The following is a 12,983-nucleotide window of genomic DNA, read 5'->3' as shown; positions in this document are numbered from 1 at the left end:
CAACTTTTTCTTGAAGTGTTATTTTCTTGAAACAGTTTTATATAATAAACAACGCAACAACATATTGTTCTTTATTTATTACCTAACGTTGTCATAGTCATATCTTCAAAGACGGGTGGCGGATACATCCGCAGCTTTTCTACTCATCTGCGGACGGGGAGCGGATATATCCGCATAATTTTTTTTCAAATAAAAACGAGTAAAAAATTATTTGGACAGTATGAAGTGTTCCATTGTGTTTATTTTATGTATATTTGTATAATAAAACACAAAAAAGGAAAATTAATTTTTATTTTTTCCTATGATTTTTGCCCGTCCTATGTCACGATTTCTCCCGTCCGGGAAGGGTTAAGTAATGGCAAAGAGCATATTTTTTCAGCTTGAAAACTAATTATACGATGGATACATCTCTTGCAAAGTTTTTTTCTTAAACTAAAATTTGGATTACCACAGAGTAATATTATTGTCTTTTCATTTACAAAGTTAACATCCACACATATCAATCATTAGTTCATTAATTCAGACTCAATCCAATTTTCTTAGTATATTTTAAAGCTCCTCCAAAGAGCCAAAAGACCCAGGCCTAGACCTAATTATTTAGGATGGCCTATATAAATTGAGTAGGTTACAATGAGGGTAGCAAATCACTATGATAATTCTAGTTCATAAGATTTAGATTGCATAAAGTACCTTCAACACAATAAACTAGGTGGCGTTTGCAGAGGCATCCACAAAATTGAGCGGAATCATCAAGGGTTCATATTATATTGTTTTTGTCATACTGCAGTAAAGTTTTTAATGCATGCGTTGCGGGTCTAAAGTAGCATTTTTACTCTTTAGGGAGTAAAACTCGTTTTTAGCCTCTATGGAGTAAAAACCAGCTGTCACTAATGTAAATTTCTATTGTAAACGATTGCATGTATCGAAAATATGTATCGATTCGTGCTTCGTAATCATTTGACCTACAGTCTACAGTCTCTTCCCATAGCATTTTAGGACTGCAGATACATTAATGTAATTGCCAAAGACAGTTCCCACACTCTGAACTGCTAGCCTTACTACTTCCTTAACCATTTCCTACGTCATAGACCTGTTTCCTTCCCTTCTCATTTAAGTATTACAGATACATTTATCTAACTGCACAAACGGTTTCCCCACTCTGCACTGCCAGCCTTTACTACTTCCTTCACCACTTCCTACGTCGTGGGACCTGTTTCCTTCCCTTCTCATAGCATTTTAGGATTGAAGATACATTAATCTAACTGCCACAGACGGTTCTCACACTATGCTCATACATTACTACTTCCTAAGCCACTTCCTACGTCGTGGACCTGTTGTCATCACTTTCCATAGCATTTTAGTATTTTAGATACGTTAATCTAATTGCCACAAACATTTCCCACTACAATCCGCACTGCTAGCCTTTACTCCTTCTTTCACCATTTCCTTGTCTTGGGCATGCTTCCATCCCTTTTCACAGCATTTCAATATTGCAGATACATTAATCTACCTGCCACAAACGATTTCCAGTTCCAACACTCCACACTGCTAACCTTACTACTTCCTTCACCTCTTCCTACGTCGCAGACCTGTTTCCCTCTCTTCCCATAGCATTTTAAGATTGTAGATACCTTAATCTAACCGTCATAAACAGTTCCCACACTCCGGGAGACTGCTCGCCTTGACTACTCCCTTCACCTCTTCCTACTTCTCGGACCTGTTTTCCTCCCTTCCCATAGCATTTTAGGATTGCAGATACCTTAATCTAGTCGTCATAAAAAGTTCCCACACTCCGGACTGCTAGCCTTTACTACTTCCTTCACCACTTCCTACGTCACGGACCTGTTTCCCTCCCTTCCCATAACATTTTAGGATTGCAGATACCTTCATCTAATCGTCATAAAAAGTTCCCACACTCCGGACTGCTTGCCTTTACTACTTCCTTCACCACTTCCTACGTCATGGACCTGTTTCCCTCCCTTCCCTTAGCATTATTAGATTGCAAATACAGTAGAGTCCCGAAAACTCGGCACTGGAAAACCCGGCAGTCTGGATAGCTCGGCCATCACCTGGCTCAGAAAATTAGTGATTTTTTTGAGTCCGAGTTAAACATGGACACAAGCTAGCTCAAGTATAATCATTTGCAACTCGTACTAAGGATTTGTTGTACTATATCTGATGACTTAATACTGACTAAATCTTATTGAAAAAGGCGGTTAAAAAGCTTAAAAATTGTATTGCTCTTATTTTGAACTCTAGTTCCCGATAACCCGGCATTTCACAAACACAGCACCCTTCCGGTCCACATTAAGCTGAGTTTGCGGGACTCTACTGTACCTTAATCCATTGGTCATAAACAGATCCCACACTCCGAACAACTCGCCTTTACTACTTCCTTCACCACTTCCTACGTCACGGACCTGTTTCCCTCCCTTTCCACAGCATTTTAGGATTGCAGATACCTTAATCTAATCGTCACAAACAGTTCCCACAGTCCGGACTGCTTGCCTATACTACTTCTTTCACCACTTCCTACGTCACGGACCTGTTTCCCTCCCTTCCCATCATAGGATTGCAAATACCTTAATCTCATAGTCATAAACAGATTCCACACCCCGAACAGCTCGCCTTCACTACTTCCTACGTCGCGGACCTGTTTCCTTCCCTTCCAATAGCATTTTAGGATTGCAGATACCTTAATATAATCGTCATAAACAGTTCCCACACTCCAGACAGCTCGCCTTGACTACTTCCTTCACCACTTCCTACGTCGCGGATCTGTTTTCCTCCCTTCCCATAGAATTTTTGGAATCCAGATACCTTAATCTAATCGTCATAAACAAATTCCACACTCCAGACTGCTCACCTTTACTACTTCCTTCACCACTTCCTACGTCACGGATCTCAAGCTATTGTCGTCATTTGATTATATTTATGATCCATACCGTATATGTTCTAATATCTGTGGAATAATGCTATCAGCTATGTCTTTATCTACTGCATTCAAAAGTCAACAGCTGATCATATGTGTTTATTTATGTGTCAAATACTGCTTCCAAAAGGATTACATTGAAACTTTGAGACCCAGCGGGGCGGATTCCTGAGAGACTTTTTTAACGCCATATAGATGTTAGCACTCACCGATATGGTCTTTATCACCATGCAAAATTTGAAAACAATTGATTCAGCCGTCTAGGAGTAGTTTGCGTATTACGAAATGCATAAGAGTCGACGTATAAGAGCTTCGCTCGCTCCGCTAATAAGATATAGGAAACAAAAAACATTTAAAACTTAACAGCCACATCTAACAATATAAGACAAGATACAGAACATGCAATGACATAATTTAAGACCGAGTAGGCTTGCATAACGGGAAAAAATTATGCAAACAACAACTACTACGCTTGTGGTTTCATCAATAGAAAGATAAAATATCCATACAAAATATCTTAACTTATAAAATAAGAATGGCAAATTGAATATTCACGAAAATACTGACTGAGTTAGAGATAAAATTTACAGTCATCATAAAACTATTATCTAAATATATAAAAGGCAAAGCCCTCACTGACACACTCACTCACTCACTCACTCATCACTAATTCTCCCACTTCCCATTTACCTAGGAGGCTGAAATTTGGTACATCGATTCTTTAGGCATTAAATAGGAAAACTAAGTTGTTTTTATTCTGATCGGACTCTCGGGCTCCACCCCAGTGGCTCTGGAGTTTCCCATGTTAACCTTATGATTTTTCATATTTAAAGGGAATTAAAGAATGTTATTAGCTGTTTCAATTAAACAAGTTGGTTCTGTTCTATGATGTTCAATAGCTTTAAAGTTACAAGGATGGCCAACAGGGTGCAGCACTATTATTATTTTTTTTTATTTATAACAACAGCTAATTTGCAACCAAAAGGTGAGTGAGCGTAGCGAACGAACTTCAACCTGGAGGCGAGTTAGCGTAGCGAACAAGCTAACCTGAAGGCAAGTGAGTGCAGCAAACGAGCTCCAACCTAAAGGTGAGTGAGCGTAGCGAACGCACTTCAACCAGGACGTGATTGAGCCATGCGAACGAGCTCATCTTGAAAATTAAGAAGTCAAACGGGGCAAAGCCCGCGGGTACAGCTAGTTTCTATGATAAAATAGAATTGGGGAAAGTCGTATAGGAATAAAAGTGATAAAACTCAACAGTTCTTGGAAGTACTTCAATAGAACAATTATTGTCGTGATAAAATGTTAATAGATTTGGGACTGCTAATGGGTTTTTATTGCATCACCCTAGTAATAAATTATGAAGATCGTAAACAAACATCTGATAATACTTTTATGTGCTCAGAACCAACTGTTGACTGTACCAAACCGATGACGGTAATTAAGCTTGTACTGTACCGATACCGACTTTTTCAGTGCACCGCAGACCCCTAGAAGGAATACAAGTCAAATGTGTTTTAAAATACTTTCCCACAGAAAACGCTTAACACTTGGTAATAAACAATTTTTTATACCTTTGTTTTTCACCCTGAAATGAAGTCTTTATGACAGGCCAAGGTATCAGCTTGAAACAATGGGTACAAACACGAAGCACCACTAAAAAAGCTAAGTGAAATACCTGAGGGAAAAGTACTGGAAAAAAGGCAAAGTATAATGAGGAAAATGTCCAGAACTTTTGCCAGCGGCTTGTACTGAGTACCTTTCCCCACCCTCAAAGCACCTTGCACCCCTACTTAAGGTACATCCTTGGGAAACTCAAGTTTGTACCAAGTGCCGTAGGCACCACCAGCAGGTTGGCATGCTTACCCCCAGTATCCGTTTTAAGTCCCCGGGAATCAAATAAACTGTCTCCCGATACCATAAATCCACTGGGAGGATATGTGGAGGCCCCTTCCACTACTACAGAAGAGAGCCCTCTGTTACCAAGAGTCAGTCTAAATCTGGCACAGAGATTGGCTGCATTGTGAGGTTGGAGAAGCTGCTGCTTATGGGACATTCTGATTGAGCTTTCCAGCAGTTTCCATGACAGGAGCAATAGAGAACTGCTACTCATTATTGGTTAATGGTTTGAAAACATTAAATCATTTGCTGCAATTTATATATTCAATTAATTTCTTGAGTAACATGATAAACTGAGAGCAGCTGTGTTAGGCTTGCATCGTTATATACAAAGTGTCGTCAGCACACTGTTCATTCTTGTTCAGGACAATATTGAATATTGATACTTGTAGAATTGATACTCAAGTAAATGTTCAAATATTTACTCTATTCAAATCAAGTAACAACTTCCCACTGTAGTGATGTGACCAGAGACTTAAAATGTTAAATATGATTAATTAGTTGTCACCTAACTACCAGCTGACAGATGTTTTAAATAATTTTACTATTTATGGTTACTAGGTAGAGACAAACAAAAACAAGGATCAAATATTTTAGACTTTCCAACAAGAAGTGGTTTAATTGATTTGTACTGAACAATTGATTGTTACCGGTACTTAAAAAGTATGTTGAATTAAAGCAATCATATTTGGTGGAAAATCTTTAGACTTTCATTTCAGGTATTTCTCCTGATATAAATTAAATCTGATTTTAATATGAGGTTCTTTCCACCAAACCACCATTTACTACCATTTTATTTACAACTTACTTTTTTGTCAAAGTCTTCTTGCAGATTGCGCTTACCCTCTGCCACTTTAGACTCTATGGCCACTTCTAACAACTGAGAATCGTCTTTTGAACTGATGGCTTCTTTTAGTCTCCGTTCTACTGTGGCCTACAAACAATAGTTATTTAAGGTAAAAAAAATGCAACATTCTGTGTTTGTTCAAAGTAGTACGTTGAAGAACCTAACTCAAGAATAGTTGTTATTCACAACTTTAATAGGCCCTAGTATCTATATAACTAATACAAACTTTGTACAAGCAAATAAGGCCTACCGCACACGAGAGACTTTTTGTTGGCCGACTGTCTGGCTGGAGTCAGGTAAACAATCGAAAAGTCGCCAAGACTGTTCGGTCGTTGACTTTGGGTGCGCACACGTCACGACTGTTTAGTCGTCTATCGAGTGTCAAAGGATAGCTGTGACAGAAACCGCGCTACTGGCAACGCTACAGCGAACCGTTATATCTCCCAGCCAGATGATAAGACCGACAACAATGCCGTCGCAAATTCCTGGAAATGATTCCATTCTACTACACAAAGTACTAAGGGGGAAAGAGCTGGTCTAGTGATTAGAGCGTGTGACTTCGGGACCTCGGGTTCAAATCCTGTCAAATCACCAATGGATTTTATCCATGTGATAATATCGCAACCCCTAGGTCTAGCCTGAAGTAATGTGAAAAACAATTCCAGGCTCGTGCCTAGCGTCCTAGGACAAAAAAAAAACTACACAAAGTACTCTGACATTGAAAAACTAAGTTTTGTACACTTGTTCATATTAACAAGTTTTTGAGTTGTGAGCACGTAACAGATTTTGATACATTTGAATTACAACAGTTGTTTATAATTTCCATCATAAAAACAGAACATAGTAAAGCATGAAGTTTTGGACTTTCTTGCATAATGGATTTAATGTAAATTGCTTTGTAAATAGTGTTTGATAATAAACCACGTTATTAATCATAGCACATGAGACAGTACATGAGATCATAGCTTCATTCGCCTTTTCCTTTGTTTGCAGTTGTCCACCAAGGCTTCACATACTTCTTCCCATAACATTTTCTTTAATATAATATCCGAACTATTATCAAAGATTTTTTATAAAGAGGGGACCGTGCCTCCACTTCATCGATAAGTTTATCTACCTTCTCATCTCTCAAAACACTTGCACTTGTCGTTGTCGAAGCCATAATGCACTTGATAACAACGCACTTGACCGTCTGCGACCTGCATAGCGCACACACAACATTTAAGCACGGGTCACACTAGGCTGTTTGCCAGCCGCTGGTGATCAGCAGCTGGTACCAGCATCACCGGCTCACCAATCCAGGCTGAGTCAGCTCAGTGTCAGCTGCGAATTTTGTGGTCACATTAAGCTGACAGTCGCGGCTTCTTTCAATTCGCCGCTGATGCCAGCCTAGTGTGACCCGTGCTTTAGACTGACAGACTTTTTAGTCGTCAGTGTGCGCGTTCAAACTTATCTCCATACCTTTATGAATACGACACGACAGTTGAGTCGGTGGGAAAATTGGTCAGCACCAAACTGCCCCGACTGTCTGCAGACAGTCTGCCGACTGTGTTGCTGCGGTCGGCCCTTGTGCGCGTTTAGATTTGTCACTATGGGGCCGACTTTTACTCCCGACTACGACTAAATAGTCGGCCTACAAAAAGTCTCTCGTGTGCGGTAGGCCTAATACTTAATACAAACTAATAATAACACAAAATTTGTCATTTGAACTCTTCTGCCATTCTTAAACAACTAAAAAAAATTCATATCTCGAATAATAATTCATAACCCGAGGTTACCACACACACTGCTGACCATGTAAGAAGTCACCGCTGCCGGCGTTTGGACACCTGCCGGTGTTTGGACCTTACTGCTGATCCCCGCCCCGCCACATCGCAGCTTCTCGTCTATGGGAGCATACTGTAATTATCCTACAGCTTATGCCAGGTGGTGTTGTTCCATTTTATTAACGCCATTAGACTCAGTTATAAAACGAATTAAATTTATATTCCATTTTTTCTACATTCCCTTCTACTCGTCCAACTGTCATAGTGTGTGGGACATCCTCGGTCCAGCCTCAATTGTTACATTATCTAATGTCAGCCTTCTTAACACCAATCTATTAATTATTATGTGTCAGCATTTTCTTTTGTAACCTAGCCTACTGTAATTATATTTGCTACTCGCCTAGCCTAGTTAGAATTTATTTCAGTTCTCTTGACCTGCCTAGTGGGCACGATTGGTTATTCTTTGTCCCTAAATTTTATAGATTCGGCCTTTCTTTCTAAATTTGCCCCAAGTGCTTAAGTTAGGTTCTGTTTTAAATTTCCAAATATTTAATTTGAAATCTTGTCTTATTTGACTTTGTAGTTACCGAGTCATGACTTACTCCTGATCGTTTATCGTTCAACAAAATTAATTGATTTGTATACGACTGTTTAAGGTGAATTATTCACCCACTTTGTACGCCTAAACTTTTTGTCTATTTGTCTATTTGTCTATCTATTTGTCAGTGTACTTAAACTTGTTAATTTTGTTACCAACAAATATTGAGTAGGCTACTGCTAAAGGTTTGTAATTGTACTTGTAAATATTTTTGACTTAAATTAAATTGTATTTTGTTATTTTGTGTTGTTTAATTACCTCCAGAGCTTTGTGACTGCTTATGACGGTTGTGCAACCATGGGTCGAACCTGGTTAGGTTAGGTGAAGGGTCTAAGGTGTTTCATATTACCCAATTTTCCCTGATCTCTGCCATTCTGTGTTCAACTTTGGATAAAAGGGATTTATGTGAAACTAGCAGCTATACCCGTGCCTTGCAACAGGGTCAGTATGCAAAAGAGACAATGTTGGTTCTTTGAAAATGGCATAAAAACAGTTTGTCACCTACCATTTAATTTAGAAACCTAATTGAACTGTATTAATTAACTTGATTATAGTATGTTTTTGTTAACTCAGACTGTGAACAATTTTAGGCTACCTGAGATACAAAACCAATGGTAGATTTAAGGAATAATCAAATAACAAGTTGAATGGTTTTTAATGTAAACAAAAAGCTATCACAATAGTTCCAACCCGAAAAATAAAAAGAAATAGGAGTACAAACTGAGAACCGAGAACCGATTTTGGTTTTCGGTACTGGTATCGACATTGAAAAAGTGGTAGTGGTACTGACTCATCACTAGGGAAATTTGAATTCTGGGTGTGATTCCTAAAAAGAAGATTCATGAAATTGGAAACCATAATATCTAATATCAAACAAAACCCTAATCTGATACAATGTTAGAAAGTAAGTTTACCTCATGCTTCTTTATCTCCTTCTGGTAGTAGAGCAGCTTGTGGAAGGAATAGTAAATGAAGAGGTCTATCTCGTCATCAGTCAGCTTGTCATGTCTCCCAGGTCTCAAGTTAGGGAATAACGTCATCAACTCATCCTAAACAACAATATAAGTAAAAGTGTTTATGTTGAAACTAAAAATCACAACTCTTTTGGTAACAGCTTCCAATCATTATTGCAATTCACAGAACAATATGTCAACCGAAAATTGACCAACACAAAACCTTAACTAACTCAACTGACAAATACAGCCAAAACCTTTGACTGAGGTATAGAGCCATGCCGTAGCCCATAGCCATGACAATACTGTTGAGGTTGTACTGCCTTCAATCATGTTATTATTGTTTGTTTACTAATGTGTGTTGTTGTTAGTGTGTCAAGAGAAATATTGTTTACTAGCAACAGTGCCCGTTGTGGTTAAATACAACGGTCTCTAGTAAAGTAATGGTTATGAAATCCATACACCACTTTACTCACTAATATTAATGGTACAGTTTAAGCACATAACATTAGAATCACACATTTAACATAAGGAACACACTTTAAACATAAATGCAAATTGTTAACAACAACATTTAATAAAAGAAAAATTAATTAGATAACAATATAACAATAAGCTGTTGAATTATTAACACATGTTTCGTATGATTAGATTATGCATACTGGTAAACCAATTATTGCCATCTATAAAAATAATTAATTTTTCTTTTCCGAGTCGGGTTAGCTCTTCTACTTGACCGATTTTCATAATTTTGGCCTTAAACTAAAGATATGGACGTACCGCAGATTTGCCATCAAGCATCGGCATTCATTTTGACGTATATTTCGACTTATGCACAAACTACCTCCCTGTACATTTCTTATGGGTGTTAAATTTGTTTTTTTCCGAGTTCAATGTTTCGCAGGCGGGCGATGGTTTACAGGAGGGCTCTTCTACCTGCCCGATTTTCATAATTTTGGTCTTAAAATAAAGCTATGCAAGCACATATATGTCATCAAGCATCATCATTAATTTATCTAATGTATCACTCGACGAAAGAATCTTTTTCTCTTCAATTAAAGATGTATTCCAGCAGTTCTATTTACATTATACATTTTGGTCTAAAAACCTGAAATGAAATACCAGCTTTCATTTGAGCTATTGATTGTTAAGATCGGACTACCTAAAGCACACTGCTGAATCACGAATCAACAATAAATACAATCGTTTTAGTACCTATATGCAATCAATGATACGTAACTCTATTTTTATTTAAGTTATTTTATATGTCTTGGTCTTAAAATACTTCAAAGGCTTTCACTTGAGATATTGATAGTTTTAATCAGTTAAGTTCAAGATACTGTATCGCTCAATCAGAAAATATAAATTTGATTATATCTTGGATATGGAATTTAGTTTTAGATACATTTACTTAATTCTAATTACGTTATTCTATTTGTTTTGACCTAAGAACCCTCATTGAAATACCAGCTTCCATTTCATTAAAGCACGCAGCTAAGTCACGACCAACACAAATTGTTAAAAAAATGGAGTTATATTTATCATCGATTTATAGCCAAACGATCTTGCTTGCAACCTCAACAGTACTTTCATAATTATTTGCAAATCTTCACAAATTAGGCTATCCAATGACCTATTAATTAATAAAATCGGTTCAGTAGAACTGTAGATTTAATTGTACAAAGTTTAACAACAACATCTTGAATTCAGTATTTTCTCACTACTATAAACCTGGAGGCTGCTTAACGTTTTTGCAAATAACTTTGAAACGGCGAGGAAATCGACCAAAGTGGAAGGTGATATTCTGAAAGAGAATAAAATTTCCTACAAATTACTATTATGAATTTCTTGAATATGCTCAATAAAGGCAGCCTAAAGGTGGCTACAAATATAAAATTGAAAATATATACCTGGAATAAAAGGAGTTTTAAATGAATAATTTTTTATTTTTTATTTTTTTACCTTAAATATCTAATAAAATCGACCTTTCATAATTATTTGCAAATCTTCACAAATTAGGCTATCCAATGACCTATTAATTAATAAAATCGGTTCAGTAGAACTGTAGATTTAATTGTACAAAGTTTAACAACAACATCTTTAATTCAGTATTTTCTCACTACTATAAACCTGGAGGCTGCTTAACGTTTTTGCAAATAACTTTGAAACGGCGAGGAAATCGACCAAAGTGGAAGGTGATATTCTGAAAGAGAATAAAATTTCCTACAAATTACTATTATGAATTTCTTGAATATGCTCAATAAAGGCAGCCTAAAGGTGGCTACAAATATAAAATTGAAAATATATACCTGGAATAAAAGGAGTTTTAAATGAATAATTTTTTATTTTTTATTTGTTTACCTTAAATATCTAATAAAATCGACCTTTCATAATTATTTGCAAATCTACACAAATTAGGCTTTCCAACGACACATTAAGTAACAAAATCGGTCCGGTAGAAGTCTAGATTTAGTTGTACAAAGTTTAACAAAAATATATCTAATTCAGTATTTTCTCACCACTATAAATTTGGAGATCACTTAGATTATTGCCAATATCTTTTAAATGGAGGGGAAATCGACCAAAGTGAATGTGATATTCTAAAAGAGAATAAAATTTACTACAAATAACTACTATGCAATTCTTGAAAATACTTAATAAAGGCAGCCAAAAGCTGGCTACAAATAGAATCTTGAAAACAGAAACTTGAAAAACCCAGTTTTTAATGTATTTTTGTTATTTTTGATTTTTCGCCACAAATATTTAATAAAATCACGATTTTATAATTATTTGCAAATCTACATGGGTTAGGATTTCTAATGACCCATTAATTAACAAAATCGGTCCAGTAGAAGTCTAGATTTAGTTGTACAAAGTTTAACCAAAATTTCCCTAACTCAATATTTTCTCATTACTATAAATTCGGAGGTTGCTTAGCTTTTTTGCAAATAACTTTTAAATGGTGAGGAAATCGACCAAAGTGGAAGGTGATATTCTGAAAGAGAATAAAATTGCCTACAAATTGATATTATGCACTTCTTGGAAATATAAAAAAAATGGCAGCTAAAAGTCGCGCCCAAATAAAAAGTGTGAAAAACACCGTTTTCAATGTATTTCTTATGGAAAACACGTTTTCTTTAATTTATCACCATAAATCATAACAAAAACAAACTTTCATAATTATTTGCAAATCTACACCACTTAAGCTTTCCAACGACCCATTAATTAATAAAATCGGTCGAGTAGAAGTCAAGATTTAGTTGTACAAAGATTTTTAAAACTGAATTATATATAGAATAGATGGTGTTTAAAGAATGTTAATCTTTTCTAAACAATAAGAAGTAATACAGTATTAGGAGTAGTTTTGTTCAAGGAAAGGTGTGGAAAAAAGGTGGTAGCAGCTAACTTGCATAAGAAGAAGTACAGGACAAAACCTTTAGACATTCCACCCCCACGTTAAATTTCTAGCCAGTTTTTTAACCAAAATCGTGTTAGTTGATGTTAGAGGTGTGCGGATAGTGAAATTTCATTTCGGATCGGATTCGGATCTGATAGTTGAGGCTCGGTTCGGATCGGATCGGATATTGGGAGGTTCGGATTCGGATATTTTCGCATTCGGATAGTTCGGCACGGTTAATAATAAGCTGCATATGTATTTTTAACCTATAAAACAATGTAAAGCTGTGTAAATAAACTTAAATGATGATTTTGAACTATAGAATTTCAAATTAGCCAAGTCCACAGTTTTCTCTCTCTTGAAAATCACAATTCACAACATTTATTTTCAAAAGTTGGTTGCTTGAATTAAGTACACTAGCAGCCGAAATCTTCACGCAACACCTTAGCTCAGCAGGACTGATGTCAAACGTTTGGGCTTGTTACTTGAGGTTATGTTTTATCTTGTTTCCTGGTTCTCACAAGCTAAGGAGTTCAATCTCAAGTTTATTTTCACATTGTATTTCCTTACGTTTTTGGAACGGATTATTGG

General features: G+C 36.5%; 1 protein-coding gene across 2 annotated transcripts in view; it reads right to left on the bottom strand.

Moving 5' to 3' along the window:
* The window catches only part of LOC129004092 (MICOS complex subunit Mic60-like), a 121,179-nt gene that overhangs the window by 16,886 nt on the left and 91,310 nt on the right, over window positions 1-12,983 (bottom strand). For both annotated transcript variants that reach the window (XM_054432489.1, XM_054432497.1), the window contains 2 exons: window positions 8,957-9,091; window positions 5,640-5,765 (listed from right to left, as the gene is read on the bottom strand). In XM_054432489.1, the coding sequence (XP_054288464.1) occupies window positions 5,640-5,765; window positions 8,957-9,091 (261 nt within the window). The remainder of the gene's footprint in view (window positions 1-5,639; window positions 5,766-8,956; window positions 9,092-12,983) is intronic.

This window comes from Macrosteles quadrilineatus, unplaced genomic scaffold, assembly GCF_028750875.1.
Source record: "Macrosteles quadrilineatus isolate MER2022 unplaced genomic scaffold, UCM_ALF_1.0 Scaffold_1__1_contigs__length_201487025, whole genome shotgun sequence".
NCBI classification, from domain to species: Eukaryota; Metazoa; Arthropoda; class Insecta; order Hemiptera; family Cicadellidae; genus Macrosteles; species Macrosteles quadrilineatus.
This window is presented reverse-complemented; position numbering and strand designations above follow the sequence as displayed.